The 15,237-nt window shown below is 42.0% G+C and overlaps 1 protein-coding gene across 1 annotated transcript in view; it reads left to right on the top strand.

Moving 5' to 3' along the window:
• Positions 1 to 13,107, top strand: part of oxct1a (3-oxoacid CoA transferase 1a) — a 59,332-nt gene extending 46,225 nt beyond the window's left edge. The window contains exons 14-17 of the mRNA XM_061673368.1: positions 3,821 to 3,910; positions 5,074 to 5,154; positions 12,039 to 12,140; positions 12,209 to 13,107. Coding sequence (XP_061529352.1) covers positions 3,821 to 3,910; positions 5,074 to 5,154; positions 12,039 to 12,140; positions 12,209 to 12,244 — 309 coding nt within the window. The 3' untranslated portion in view covers positions 12,245 to 13,107. The remainder of the gene's footprint in view (positions 1 to 3,820; positions 3,911 to 5,073; positions 5,155 to 12,038; positions 12,141 to 12,208) is intronic.
• The last annotated feature ends 2,130 nt before the right edge of the window (positions 13,108 to 15,237 follow it).

Here is a 15,237-nt window from a genome sequence, read left to right as displayed (position 1 = left end):
GCCATAATCGTGCAGCCCTAATATCCCACAATCAGGACTGTGATGACTTTGATCAAAACGGGGGAGGAATGCTAAAATTCTGCCTGATAGTCGCTATGTGTGTATCCCACACACATGCACGCATATGGCTCGAGATAGAATTGACTCAAAGCCTGCAAATAAGCAGATGCAGAGTTGCAGATCAGAGGGAGCCAAATGTCAGTGGTCCCAGCAATATACAGATCACGACAACAGCAGACACATTTAAGCAGTCATTTGTCCATACACACATGAAGATTAACAGCAGCTAAGGTCATTATGACGATGGTTTGCTCACAGGTGTCTGGCTCACACACGTCTTGGTCATCACACAAATCAGACTTGCTCGTATCAGGTCAGATGTGGTCGTCCCCGAGGGCCTGTGCGCACACCAGCGAGCTCTTTGAATGTCAGAAAGTGCATTAGTATCGATCGCATGAAAAAGGACACTCTTTCCTCCTGGAGTAACCTATTAAAATTCGCTGCGCATTAAATAAAAAGCAGAGGTGCGGACTTGACTGAAAGTGCAGGACTTGATTGCTGTGTTAGAAGGTTAAATACCAAAGTTGATACTTTTTTTATTATTATTAGACTAATTTGGGGGACTTAATACAGCTCTTTACAAGGGTGCTTCCTGAGATGGTGCGTGGCAGTATATTCAATTAAATCAGACTTACCCCTGCGCTTCTCTTGCCGCCCTCGCACTGCTTTGGGTTGATATCTTTCCTACCCAGCTGGCCTCCCTGGAGGCAGTCTGGATCCTTATGATGCACAACACTTGGCATATTTATATCCCCTGGTTATCAAGCACAGAGCAAAGTGAAGCAGCCTCTTTACATGATTGATGAGCAAATGGGATTTTAATTCAGTTACTCAGTCGTCACCCTGTGGCAATATCTGCATGTCAGCCTCCTCTTTTTGGAAGCTTTCTTTCACTGGGGACACTGAGGCACTTAGAGTAAATAAAAATAAAAAATTAAAAAAATATATTTTACTCAGCCGACAACAGTTTTGAGGTTTCAGGTTGATTTCATTTTGAAAGTCACATTCTCTGCTCAGACTTATTATGGTTTTCAGTTGTTGACCGAGTACATGAGTAACATTGGGAACTCCTTAAATTTAATTGACTGGAGGAAAGTGCGCTGAAGCTGCCGAAGTGGCTTTTGGTGACTTCAGATCCTTAGAAATACACAACAAATACTTACAAATACATACTTTTTGGGATCTTTTACACATGAAATAGGTAAATAAATGCTTTTACTCCTCTTTTCTTCTCCACAGACCTTTTTATCCATCCATCATATTGAACAGTAGATACAAAAAGTAAATACCTCCCTTTGTAAACTAGCATGTTCTTCTGATGTAAAAGAATGAGACCACAAACATCCTCAAAACGGTAATTAGAATTATCCATCCATCCATTTTCTGAGCCGCTTATCCTCACTATGGTCGCGGGCGTGCTAGAGCCTATCCCAGCTATCATTGGGCAGGAGGCGGGGTACACCCTGAACTGGTCGCCAGCCAATCGCAGGGCAAATATAAACAAACAACCATTCGCGCTCACATTCACACCTACGGGCAATTTAGAGTTGTCAATTAACCTACCATGCATGTTTTTGGGATGTGGGAGGAAACCGGAGTGCCCGGAGAAAACCCACGCAAGCATGGGGAGAACATGCAAACTCCACACAGGCGGGGCCAGGGAGAACTGTGAGGCAGACACTCTAAGCAGTCGTCCACCGTTCCGCCGTAATTAGAATTATAACCTGTAAAAATAAATGCATCTTGGAAAATAAAAATGTACACTAAGTTGTTGCATAAGGGTGCACACCCTAAAACAAATACTTTTTTAAAGCACCCTTTGATTTAAGCCTTCAGTGTTTCCTGTAGGAGTATCATCAGCGTGGCCCATCTTGACTTGGCAAGAGTTGCCCACTCTTCCTGGCAAAAGCTGTTCCAAATGTATCAGATTGCCAGGATGTCTCCTGTACACAGCCCCTCACCTCACAGATTTCTAATTGGATGTAGTTATGTGCTCTGACTATATCATTCTAAAACTTTGTTTCCAAACTGTTGTCTGTGTTCGTTAGTTAGTGGGTTTGGATATGTACTCACTGTCACAATATGACTCTTCAGCTTGGGAGTGGGTGAAAATATCGATTAATCGACGCATCGCAATATTCCCACCCCCTATTCGATATCCACTTACATCCATATACACAAATAAGTTGTTATTGTGAAGATTTTTATTTTAAGATGTTTCTTAAAAATGTGTGGTGACATACCACGTTCACATGGGCATAAAAATAAATGTTTAAAAATTGTCAACAGGAACGCTAATTATTTGTGTATTTCTACTACTTACTGAATCGACACACCAGTGAATATTAGAAAAGAATTGATGAAAATGTCCATCAAACCATGATGAATACCACATTTTTTTGTACTTTGACCCCACAGTAATGATCCAGTCTTCCTTGGAAAAAAAAGCATTCCACCTTTATCAAGATTACAAATACCAATTAATTTTGGCACAAAACCTTCATGCTTCTACTGGAAATGTGAAGCATGTGAAGTAGGGTCGAGTGTTGTTTGAACCTCACGAGTCAATTTGATTTATATTCTTTATATTTCCACTTGATTCAATATTGATTTGAATGATTTGATGTTATTTGCACACAAAACTTTGCTCTCATTTTCTCAGACTTTGACATGGCTTCAGCTGACATTTGTGCCAAAATACAAAAAAATTAATTTCATATCGAAGACACAAATGTTTACAGCTGCACCCTTTCCAGTTAACACGCAGGGAACATGACAACTGTTTTGTTATTGGCGAGACCGTCTATTGAAAGTTTTATTGCGTTTTGGAACACAGTGGTTTATCATAATTGACACTTAACTTCTGGAGAAGACATTTTCCCCAATGTTTTAAAAACTTTGGAGCAAGGTAAAAAATCATAAATGTTTTTGCTTAAAAAGAAGTATTGTATTAATCGAATACCAGTAAAAGAATAACCACCACAATCCAATGTGAATCTTAAAATAGAAAGACACTTAGTAGATAGCAAAGATTTCAGCTTAAAAACAAATGTTAGGCCTTGGTCCTCAGTCGGAAAAGGGCAGAGTACCCTGTCCGGGTTGAGGAGGAGATCCTGCCCCAAGTGGAGGAGATCAAGTATCTTGTGGTCTTTTTCACCAGTGAGGGAAGAATGGAGTGAGGGAAAGACAATTGGATCGGTGCAGTATCTGCAATAATGCAGACTCTGTATTGGTCTGTCGTGGTGTAGAAGGAGTTGAGCCGAAATGCGAAGCTCTCAATTTACCCATCGATCTACGTTCCTAAACTCATCTATGGTCAAGAGTTGTGTGCCGAAAGAACAAGATCGGAGATACAAGCGGCCAAAATGAGTTTCCTCCACAGGGTATCCGGGCTCTCACGTAGAGATAGGGTTAGAAGCTCAGTCATCCAGGAGGGGCTCAGAGTCGAGCTGCTACTTCTCCGGGTCGAGAGGAGCCAGATGAGGTGGCTCAGGTATCTCGTTAGGATGCCCCCTGGACACCTCCCTGGTGAGGTTGTTGACCGAGAGGAGGCCCCAGGACACGCTGGAAAGACTACGTCTCTCGGCTGGCCTGGGAACGCCTCAGGATCCGCCCTGATGAGCTGGACGAAGTGGCTGGGGAGAGGGAAGTCTGGGCTTCCCTGCTTAAGCTGCTACCCCCATGACCCGACCTCGGATAAGCAGAAGAAAATGAAGGGATAGATTAATGTGTATCATCAATATTTACCATGTAATTTCAGGGTAAGATGGTGAAGGGAATGGGTGGAGCCATGGATTTGGTGGCCAGCGCCGGAACCAAGGTGGTGGTCACCATGGAGCACTCAGCAAAGGTTAGTAAAGGCTTCTTTATACTCGCGCGGACGGCGACTGCGCTGACGTCAGTGCGGCTATCTGGCGCGTAGTTTGCCTTTATACTCAAGCACAATCCACGTGTGCAGTTTTGAAAATGTACTGCAGTTCACCTCCAAGTCGATGGTGTCGCTACTGCTGGTATTGGGTAGCACACCACAGGGTGGAGTTTCCTCTGAATTTTTTGGGCCATTTCCGGTAGCCGTTTTTACTTTCCTTTCAGTAACAATGAACAAAGCAACAACAATGGCAACCGTGGAACAGTGTCTGCTAGAACAAATGGACCTAGATGACCAGATGATACATTTAATTATGCTACAAAATCGATGGAGAAGGCGGCGGCGGCGCAACTTTTTGCCGTGTGCGTGGCAAGCTATGCAGAAGGGCTGCGCGGGGCAATTCGTCGGTCACGTGATGCAATGCGGGCGTTGTCGACCGCGGGAGTATAAAGAGGCCTTAACATTTGAGTGTGTGTGCGCCTTCTTTCATTTTTCTTTGTGCCCTTTGTCTACTTCCTGCACTTATGACTGAGCGTTCTGACTGATTAATGGTAATTCGCCTAATGGTTTGCCTAATGGCTCTTAAGCAGAAAAGGGTTGGCGTGCATACCAGCTCGCTGCTCATTTGTCTTTAACTTATTCAAGCTACTAGTCTAGAAATGAAGTCAAGAGCTGATTAGTCTGAGTGGTACTGCTGCGACTGGTGACTCCAAGGACACTTTTTACTTTGACTTCATGTAAACGTAAAGCAAGGGCAGTAAAACCATGCTGCACATCCACGCTGAACCGGGATAATCGCAGCCTGTCTGCTGCCCAGCTACGGTCCAGATGGTGCAGCACGTGAATACAAACCCGCTGCCCTGAAGGGTGTTGTCAATCATGAGGAACGTATGTGTGTGTGTCGTGAAGCGACGTGACCTGCTCTCACTTAAAGATGAATGGTGGGTAGACTGAGATTGACATTCAAATATGTGCATTAGGTACCTGGGGGAATAAAGTGTGTCTGGTTCCATATCTTGAGATATTGCAGTGGGAACTTCATCCATGAAATTATTGTTGCACTTTGAAAGGACTGAATGGACCTAATGGCTGGATTTGATTCCTAACGCCAGACTCATGCCCTTTAATGTGTTTCTTTCTTTTAGGGAGGTAAACACAAGATATTGGACAAGTGCCTTCTGCCTCTGACGGGGAAGCAATGTGTGGACCGCATCATCACAGAGAAGGTGTTGTATTTGTTTACTTAACACATATACTACCTTCTGCTAAAAGAAGTAGGATTCTATACAAAAGTAATGCACTGTAATTAACTGTAATTTAACTAATTAACAATCTGGTGATGCAGGTTAACTTTTTTTTCCCTTTGTATTTCAAGACAATTTTCCCATGACAAATAGCCCATAACCCGTTCCAGGGTCAAAGCAGTCTGTTCCAAATAGGCTTGATTCACTGTCCAGGCAGGTATGCTCAGTGTCATTGTCATGCTGAAAAGGTGACAGTCCTCTTTAGGTTTTGTGTCAGAACTGAGTGCTATTTGCAATTTGGAGTACTTTTACAAGGAAGATCGAGCACAGATTGGCAGGTCTCAGCAATAGAATTTTCAGATCCAGTAAGCTTGGGATTTTCAATGCAGCACGTCCTCCATGCTTTAACACAATAAAGTTGTAAACTTTTTTTTGGAACAATTTCTGATGAGGGCACAGGGCATACTGTATAGTAGAAGCTATACTACTATACAGTAGCTCCTCAATTGTAAATAGCGACACGTTTGTGCGCTTGGTTATGGGCAACATGTTGGCAATTGAGGAAATGGTGACTGATAACACCAAATTAATTAGGGGGGCATAAGAATATTTAACCCCCCCAAAAAATAAAATAAATAAATATAGGCCTAACAGCATCACTGCCTTATTGGAAGACATTTCACAAGTGAGAATAACATTGAACATATACAAAAAAAAAATCAAATTAAAAAAAAATAAAAAATCAACACAAACTGCTGACAGCGTGAAAATTACTCAAATATTTGTTGAGGTACTATGGCATATGCTGATGTCCGCATGACAAGGACGTTTTTGTGCAGCTTTTTTATTTCTGAAAAATCTTGGACTCTTAATTGTACAAACTTGATTGTTTGGAGTTTGCACTGTATTGTCCATGCAACTAAGCATTTATCAGGTATACATAAGAAGATGGATAACATAATTACAAATGAGTAATAAGTGACTTATGACACACACACACGAATGTGAAAACAAGTTGAATGAGTGCTATGATGCACTAGGGGGTGGACAGCTATGACTTTGATTCAATTAGCACCAATTAGTCTCTTTGGAGGCTGGTTATTGATTTTGTTTTAGTGTTTTCATTTTCACACTGGGGCCTGGCTTTTCTCATATTTATTGAAGCCTTCATCCCTTCCTTGAAGCCCTTCTTTGGCATGTTTTTGCTCTTGCTAGATAATGACTGAACTGAAAGTCAAATGCTCGCATATTATAGTCCTATTTAATCAAATCAAACTTTTGTTTTTTTTGGTTATATGTGTAACAAAGGACACACTAGTTGGAATGGGTTATGACCAGACCCAGGGTGTGTCTTCTGTTGTGAGTTGACTTTGTAACATCTTGTTTAAAATCCATAGTACTTAGTGATTCTTTGGATATTGAGGCAGTTCCTCCTCCTCTTGTTCTCAGCATTGGAGAGGAAGAGAAATTAGGTTGGCAGGTGTGCGGTAAGGAGGGGGAAACTAGTCACTCAGCTTTCGATATAGGTGGGGATTCGGGATGTAAGTGGGAGTGAATGTGTTCTTCGATGGTTCTTTTGCAATACACTACATAATAGTAAAAATTTATTACTAGGAAAATTATTTTTATCAGAATGCTTCAGTTTAAAAAAATATCTGCTTTATGTGCAAAAACTCTGTACCCCGTCTTCCCAATTACAGAAGAAGCGTGATGCTGCAGAATCCAGTTGTGCGAGGGTGAAACTTAAGTAAGCAAGGTTGGGGAATCAGCAGCAGAAAATGCCAGGATGTAAAAATCCTAGTTGTATTATTGAGTAAGGAAAATAAATGTTGCTGAAGTAAGAGAAAACCCAGTGAGCTCAGAACTGCTGCTGGTGCAGTCTGTGAATCTCCATGTTCTCTTTTCCAATACAAGCTGACTAACGTGCCATGTTTTGCCCTTTTGGAAGTTGACAAGCTGACCAGACACGGGGCAAAGTCCTACAGCTTTTCAATCTCTCTTGTTCTTTCTGCTCGACTGATGTGATCTGTGATTGCACATTTCCCAGCAAGACGTTTTCTGTCCGTGAAGGTTAAATCTTTTTCTCCTACAGCTGCCAGCACTGGTACCGCCTCCTCATTGCCTTCCTTATTTCATCGCCTGCTGCTTTTCTCTGCCTATCAAATCACACGTCAGAAGGTCTCTTAGTGTGTCTTTGACTCTCTAAGGGCAAACGCAATCTGTTCCGATTTAGTCCGTTTTCCTCTTTGGAAGTCATGTAAATTTACACAATTCATCTTTCACACTCTTAACAGCCATACAAGAGTCAAAACATGCTGACTACTGTTAATATTAAAAGATAAACTACTCAAACTCATCCACCATTGCAGAGGGGAGTCTCTTCACATAGACTAAATGCAGCTAAGTTTCCATTCGTATTTCATTAAAATGGTTATACACCTTCCAGATCCGGCTGTGTTTGATTATACTGATTGGACTTGATTAGGAAAGCCACACCCCTGTCTATATAAGACCTTGCATGTCAGAGCAAATGAGAATAATGAGGTCAGAGGAACTGCCTGAAGAGCTTAGAGATAGAATTGATGCAAGGCACAGATCTGGCTAAGGTTACAAAAAAATTTCTGCTGCACTTAAGATTCCTAAGAGCACAGTGGCCTCCATAATCCTGAAATGGAAGATGTTTGGGACAATCAGCACCCTTCCTAGAGCTGGCCATCCGGCCAAACTGAGCAATTGAGGGAGAAGAGCCTTGGTTAGAGAGGTAAAGAAAAGAACCCAAAGATCACTGTGGCTGAGCTCCAGAAATGCAGTCGGGAGATGGGAGAAAGTTCTAGAAAGTCAACCATAACTGCAGCCCTCCACCAGTCGGGGCTTTATGGCAGAGTGGCCCGACGGAAGCCTCTCCTCAGTGCAAGACACATGAAAGCCCGCATGGAGTTTGCTAAAAAAAAAAAAAAAAAAAAAACACCTGAAGGACTCCAAGATGGTGAGAAATAAGACTCTCTGGTCTGATGAGACCAAGATAGAAATTATTGACCTTAATTCTAAGTGGCAGGTGTGGAGAAAACCAGGCACTGCTCATCATCTGTCCAATACAGTCCCAACAGTGAAGCATGGCGGTGGCAGCATCATGCTGTGGGGGTGTTTTTCAGCTGCAGGGACAGGGAGACTGGTTGCAATCAAAAGAAAGATGAATGCGGCCAAGTACAGGGATATCTTGGACGAAAACCTTCTCCAGAGTGCTCAGAACCTCAGACTTGGCCGAAGGGTCACCTTAAAAAAAGACAATGACCATAAGCACACAGCTAAAATAATTTTTCTGTCAATATGGAGAGCACCAGAGTTAAATATATGAGTGTCGCAGCAAAGAGTCTGAATACTTATGGCTGTGTGATATTTCAGTTTTTTTTCTGTCAATATGGGGTGTTGTGTGTACATTGTGGGAAAAATTAACCTAAATGATTTAGCAAATGGCTGCAATATAAAAAAGAGTGACAAATTTAAGGGGGTCTGAAAACATTACGTACCCACTGTATGTAGGCCTCCTGCAAAGACATACTGTAACAAAAACTCCTGGAAGTTGAAAGAATGGTTTAAATCATGCCTGGCTGAGCGCTGACAATAAAAATATTGTAATAGTTTTGGCTTTTGACCTCAACTACCTCGGCTAACTTGTGTCTATCAGTCAAATTAAATAGAGTTCTTGGTGTGACAGAGTGCTGACAAGGACTGTGTGAGCTGACCTTTTCCTTTAGCTTGTGGAGGACATCATTTCAAACCTAATAAAGTTCTTGGTTTGACACAGAGAAGTCATCTGTGTAACTGTCGAAAAAAGTCCAGTAAGTAACAGCTTTGCTTGGGTCCATCCAACACAGGACAGGAGCGATTACTCCTTGTGAAATTAATTGTCATAATTCCCTTGCAGTATTCTGTATATAAAGGTGTTGTCCTAAAACGAGACCCAACAACCTGTTGTTTTTTTGTGTGCTATTGGATTATTTTTGTGGTTGATTTAGGCTGGATTTACACTGCGTAGTTCAAGAAACATGATTGTCATTTGTTTTGCTCCCAAGTGGCACACTTGGGATATGAATCATGGCAATGTAAAGAGAGAGAAAAAAAAAAGCTATGGAATTGGATTCCTTCAAAGTGTGGATAAAAATCTAATATGTATCAGATGTCAATGCAAGTCCTGCGTAAATGCAAAGATTGGCTGGTCATAGCAAGCTTGACGTCATCAAAATCACCAATTGGTGACATATGCACATCAATGTCTGCTCAAACAAATAAACACATCTAAACTATAATGAAAGCAGAGCCAATTAAACATGGTCTGTCCAACATAATTGACGGCAGTCAGTGGACTCACATGGACATTACCCTCATTGAACTCAATGGGGAGCGATTCAGCCTTGTCCACCTATGCAGTATGTAATGTTTAATATCAGTATTAGTTATGTATTCTTTTCATTTACTTAGTAACAAGTGCTTCTTGTGGAGTTATTTCCGTGCAGTTTGGGCATCTGCACATGCAGGTTGTTTCGTGTTTCGCTTTCGTGATTGTCGCCCCCAATCCGTTTCGGACCCTATTCTCGGGACAAATTCATTCTTAATACATCTCATACCACAGGATAATTTTATGGGACAATCTTATGAAACATAAGACAGTCTGCTGTGTGTTGTTTTTGGTCGGGAAGGGGCAAAATCAGGACAAAAAAAGCGTGATTATATTTGTGTGTACCGGGCCTTAAGAGCCAAGTCCACCACTTGTACACCTGTTGGAACACCAGTTGCATTTAGAGTGAGTGAATACGCAATTTAGCACCCACGATTTAGTAACATCGTAAATCAGGCCCAAACGTCTTAAAAAGATTCAGAACAAGTTAAATCAATGTTGAAATCCCTTAATCCTTGTATTTTAGTGTATTGTGGTACATTTATTTATGCCCGTCATGTATGAAAGCTACTTTTTTTGACGACCAACGTCTAATGTTCCATAATAACTGAGTACGCTTGCGTCACACGGAGACGCGTCGGTGCCTGTGTCTGCGTATCCTCCTCCTCCCTATGCCGTTCCATCTGTCTCGGTATTTTGGAGTGAGATGTCAGCCTCCTGCCACGTGCGTGTGGATCTAATGAGTTGATCCGTGACAGGCTTTGTGTGGAAGAGGCCTCGGCCTGTCACTCTCCACTGAGCGAAGCAACAGGACCCAGGTCACTTTGTCTTCTGTGCTCCTGTTGTCAAGTCTCTTATGCAGCCCTGCGATACATCTTCCATGTTCAATGTGTTTGAGATGGGGGCTCTTTTGTTATGACTGTGATTTGGCTGTCATAAATTAGAACATGGTAGAAAAGTTCTTTTTTTCAGTAGTTCAATTCAAAAAGTAAATCTCTTATATTGTACAGATTCATTAAACGTAGGAAAATACATTTCTGAAGGCCAATTCCACCTAATATCTACTGTATATGGTAAATGATGGTAAATTTGTTGTTTTTTTTGTTTTTTTTGTAGCTGTAAGATATAATGAGTATAATCTTCAAAATTATGAAAAGTTAAATCAATTAAATAGTTAACTCTGTGTAGGGAATCGTAATAATATCAAATCAGATTTACTTTTTGAATCAAACCACTGAAATAAAGTCACTTGTCCACGATAGTCTAATTAATGAAGATGTATTGCAGTGACTGAACCATTCTTGGTCCTGTTTGGAATTTTCTCTTAAGACATAAAAACGAATGGGAGGGTGAGTAATCTGATTTTTGAATACTGTATTTTCACGACCATAAGGCGCACTTAAAAGGCTCTCGATTTACCGGTCGATCTACGTTCCTACCCTCACCTATGGTCACGAGCTGTGGGTCGTGACCGAAAGAACAAGATCTAGGATACAAGCGGCCGAAATGAGTTTCCTCCGCAGGGTGTCCGGGCTCTCCCTTAGAGAGAGGGTGAGAAGCTCGGTCATTCAGGAGGATCACAGAGTAGAGCCGCTGCTACTTCACATCGAGAGGAGCCAGATGAGGTGGCTGGGGCATCTGATTCGGATGCCTCCCGGACGCCTCCCTGGTGAGGTGTTCCGGGCACATCCCACCGGGAGGAGACCACGGGGACGACCCAGGACACGCTGGAGAGACTACGTCCTTCGGCTGGCCTGGGAACGCCTCGGGATCCCCTTGGAAGAGCTGGATGAAGTGGCTGGGGAGAGGGAAGTCTGGGTGTCCCTGCTAAAGCTACTGCCCCCGCGACCCGACCTCGGATAAGCGGTAGAAAATGGATGGATGGATGGCAAAATGAATTTTTTTTGTTTTTGTTTGTTGGAGCCAGTGGAGAGTTCAGGTGTCAAGCAGCCGCTGCGCTGGTCTGTCTATAGACGTGACACATGACTGGATGGGTGGTGCTGTGTCACGCTATTTTTAGTGGGCTTAATGGTAATGAGACATTTGCTTAGATTTGTTTTCGTGCGTGCGCGCAAACTGGCAGCATCGGTGAGGATTCTAAGCAACTTGTTGCAACTTGTTGCGCTCTCGTAATTACTGTAAATAAACAAACATTTATTGTTTCATGTTGTTAGCAATTAATTGCTTACCAACTGTGTCTCGTTCAGTGTCAGACACATCCATGCACATACACGCACACAGACGTCAGCGTTTCTCTGCATGGTTGACCTTGAGGGGCTCATCTGCATCCTCGGGATTGAATTCTTTTTCAAGAACTTGAAAGTCACCTCGATAATTCCGGCCCTCAGCCTCCTCTTCTGTGACCCCACTGCATCTTCAAATACATCTATTAAAAAAAACACTCCGATTTCACCCCCCCCACACAGTCCATGTCATTTTCTTCCCTTAATCCCTGTTTCTCCTCCCCCAGGCCGTGTTTGATGTAGATAAGGCTAAAGGGATGACTCTGGTAGAAGTGTGGGAGGGGATGACTCCAGACGACATCAAGGGGTGCACCGGTACAGACTTTGAGGTCAGTCCTTAGAAAGATAATTAAAATGTTTATTGTCTAATGTGATGAACATTTTATTTTTCTTCTAGGTGTCCCCCAATCTGAGGCCCATGCAGCAAATCTAGAAGTGAATCTGTTTGTGTTCCAATATCCTCAAGAGAGGTCAAAGTGCTTTTTAAGTGATTTTTGATAAGATGACTCCAGCAATCGGCAGGATTAGTCATCGAAACAGAAGCCCGCTGCTGTAAATTATTAATTTAACAATGGCTTCAAAACATAATTCTTCCAATAGTGTCCGTCCTTCGATAATAGACGCCAGGTGCGTCATCGACAAAATCCAATCCTCCAATAGGCTCCATAGTTCCTATGTTGTTCACACACAGACTAGTTAACTGCTGGAACCCTTTTGAATTCTGTTGCTAACCCTAAAACAGCAGCACTGTAGGTTCCTGGTCCGTTAACCAAAAATGTTGTGCACGTCCATGTTTATGGTTCAAAAGGGCTTCATAAATTATTTGTTCTGCCCAGTCTGTTTCAGTTCTTGCTATTTTTCTGCCTTTCTCCCGAATAAAGTTTTTTGTTTCATTTTAAACTCCAGCTTTACTTGACATCAATGTAATCGACTGGTAACATTGCAAATAAATCCCCGCGGCCACTATATGCAGTAATGCAATGTTCTTTTTTGTTCTCTTTAGTCAAATGCAACTCTAATAGTGCTTATGGTGCAGTAACTTTAATTTCTGGAGTCCTATCTACGGTAAAATCAACTTGCTACTGGAAGAGTTTTAAAGCAATTTATATGTCAGATTGTCACCCAGTAAACTCAAACTGGACCATGTCAATGTAAAACAGCTTTTTGTTACTTTTTCAATACAACGAGAAATCAAATCAGCAAGCCTTAATGTGTTCTTTGTTTTTACTGAAATCTGCTCTTCCCCATCTTTTGTACAAGCAATAAAATGGAATGCGGGTTGCTTTATGGAACAAATGTGTTGCGTCTTTCTTTAAATGAGCTGGTTTTGTGGTGTTTATAATTGATTCTAATTGTTAACCAAAGCAAAGAGCTGCAAGTCGGAACCATCTATAAATGGAACGGTGGGGCTTGCATCGATGTTCTCCATGCGATTGCCTCACTCGAGTAGAGAGGCGGCAGCATTACCTGAGGGCCGTTATATAACTGTAAGAATTCTGCCCTGCGGGCGTTTTTTGGGTTGAAGAAGATCAAATGGGTTAAGTCCCATCAAGCGAAGAATCTGGAGGAAAAGTGACAGGGCCTGTGGCGGCCGGCTGTTGATGTTAATCCAGCACGCCCTTTCATAAATCAACTGGAGCCCCCTTAAGCCTGCATATTATAACCCAGTTAGCCTGGTGGTGCTGTAAAACAGAGAGAGTGACGCATTTATAGGGTTAAAGAAATATGACAGAGTAAAACCTGGAAAGCTTCTTTTACGTTCTGTTTAGTTTGCATGTTTCCGCCGTGCTTATGTGGTTTTTCTTGAGGGTACTCTGACTTCCTCCCACATTCCAAAAACATGCACGTTAAGACTAATTGAAGACACTATGTTTTCCATAGGTCTGAATGTGAGTGGTTGTTTATCAATTGGCTTGCAGTCCTGGGATCTAGTCCTAGGATGGGCTCTAGCTAACCGTGACCGTAATAAGCATAAACGCTATCGAAATGGATGGATAGATGACGACATTGTCAAAATGATCCCTGTTGACATTTATTATTTTTGGTTCTTTTATTGATAAGCTTGTAGAAGGAGTCGGTGATCGGGCCAAGAAATACTTTAAATTTTGTATGAAGCAAATAGCAGTCATACAAAAAGTGATACAGTGCACTGGAAATGATTCAATGACAGTCTCACCAGACGATCTGCCCCTCTTCTGAAATCTGTCTCTTTTTATGTCTCACTCTTGTGGGGAATTTCCATGTTATCTCGAGACAAAAACCTCCAGTCAGGAGGTGTGTGGGTACTTTGCTCCACATTTGCAATCTTTGATAAGTATGACAGTAGACGTTAAATCATGATAAAATATTGCTCATGTTATGTTCAAAGCAATAGTAAACAAATAATAACAACGTGGACCTGGACAAACAACTGAAAATGCTGTAATATGCATGCCAAACCAGTAGTCAACGATTTCACTTTGTAACAAACACTGTACACGTGTACTTGTCCTCCCATGTCTCATCCTAAAGCATAATTTGACACTCCCTTCGTCAGCATATATACAGCGGAACTCCTAAAGGTCTTGACCAACAAATATATTCAGCCCCAAAATGACAGAAAACCACAGTTTTAACCGGCATCAAGATCGTAGCATATTGTGTGAAGCTTAAGGATTTTTAAAAATATTTTAAGTACAATGAGCATTCAAAGAATGAACTCCTTGAGTATCTTTTACTTGTTATACCACCATAAAATGCAACTAGTGATAACAAAGAAAAACATAGGTGGTGATGACCATGAAGCAAGAAGTGAACCTATTGCAATGTAGGACAAGCCTCTATCCTGGATGCTCAGTACATTATGACTTAAGCGGGCAGAACTTCTTAAGTTTTAAAATGTTTTCTGCCCTTAAGTAACAGAAAAGATGCTGGGTTCGAACTTACGTCACACATGATGTTAGGCTGGATCTTGACAAACTTGCGAGACACCAGCAAATTTAGTGAGACTATAGCACAGTGTATTTTTCTTGTGCTGCGTGGCGACTGTGGCTCAGTTGGTAGAGCGAGTCATCCACTGACTGAAGGGTCGGCAGTTAGAATCCCGGCTCCAACTGTCTGCTGTCCAATTGCCCTTGGGCAAGATACTGAACCCTAAATTGCTCCTAGTGGGCCTGGCAGTGCCTTGCAGGGCAGCAGCCGCCCATTGGTATATGAATGTGAACCTCTGTAAAGTGCTTTGGGCACGATGATGGTTTAGATAAAAGCGCTATTTAAATGCAGTCCATTTACCATTTGTGATGCTACCACAAAGTGGAACCAGTGAAGACAAAGGGGAAAAAAAAGTGATGATGACTTTTGGATCAGAAAGTACAGGCATCTGTGTCCTAGGAGCTCAGTACACCAAAGGGAAAGCACAACTTAGGTTTTTGGCTTCTGATGTGGCAG

Source organism: Phycodurus eques, chromosome 3 (assembly GCF_024500275.1).
Source record: "Phycodurus eques isolate BA_2022a chromosome 3, UOR_Pequ_1.1, whole genome shotgun sequence".
Classification (NCBI taxonomy): Eukaryota; Metazoa; Chordata; class Actinopteri; order Syngnathiformes; family Syngnathidae; genus Phycodurus; species Phycodurus eques.
Note: the sequence above shows the minus strand (reverse complement) of the source record. Positions and strands in the feature narration are given on the sequence as shown.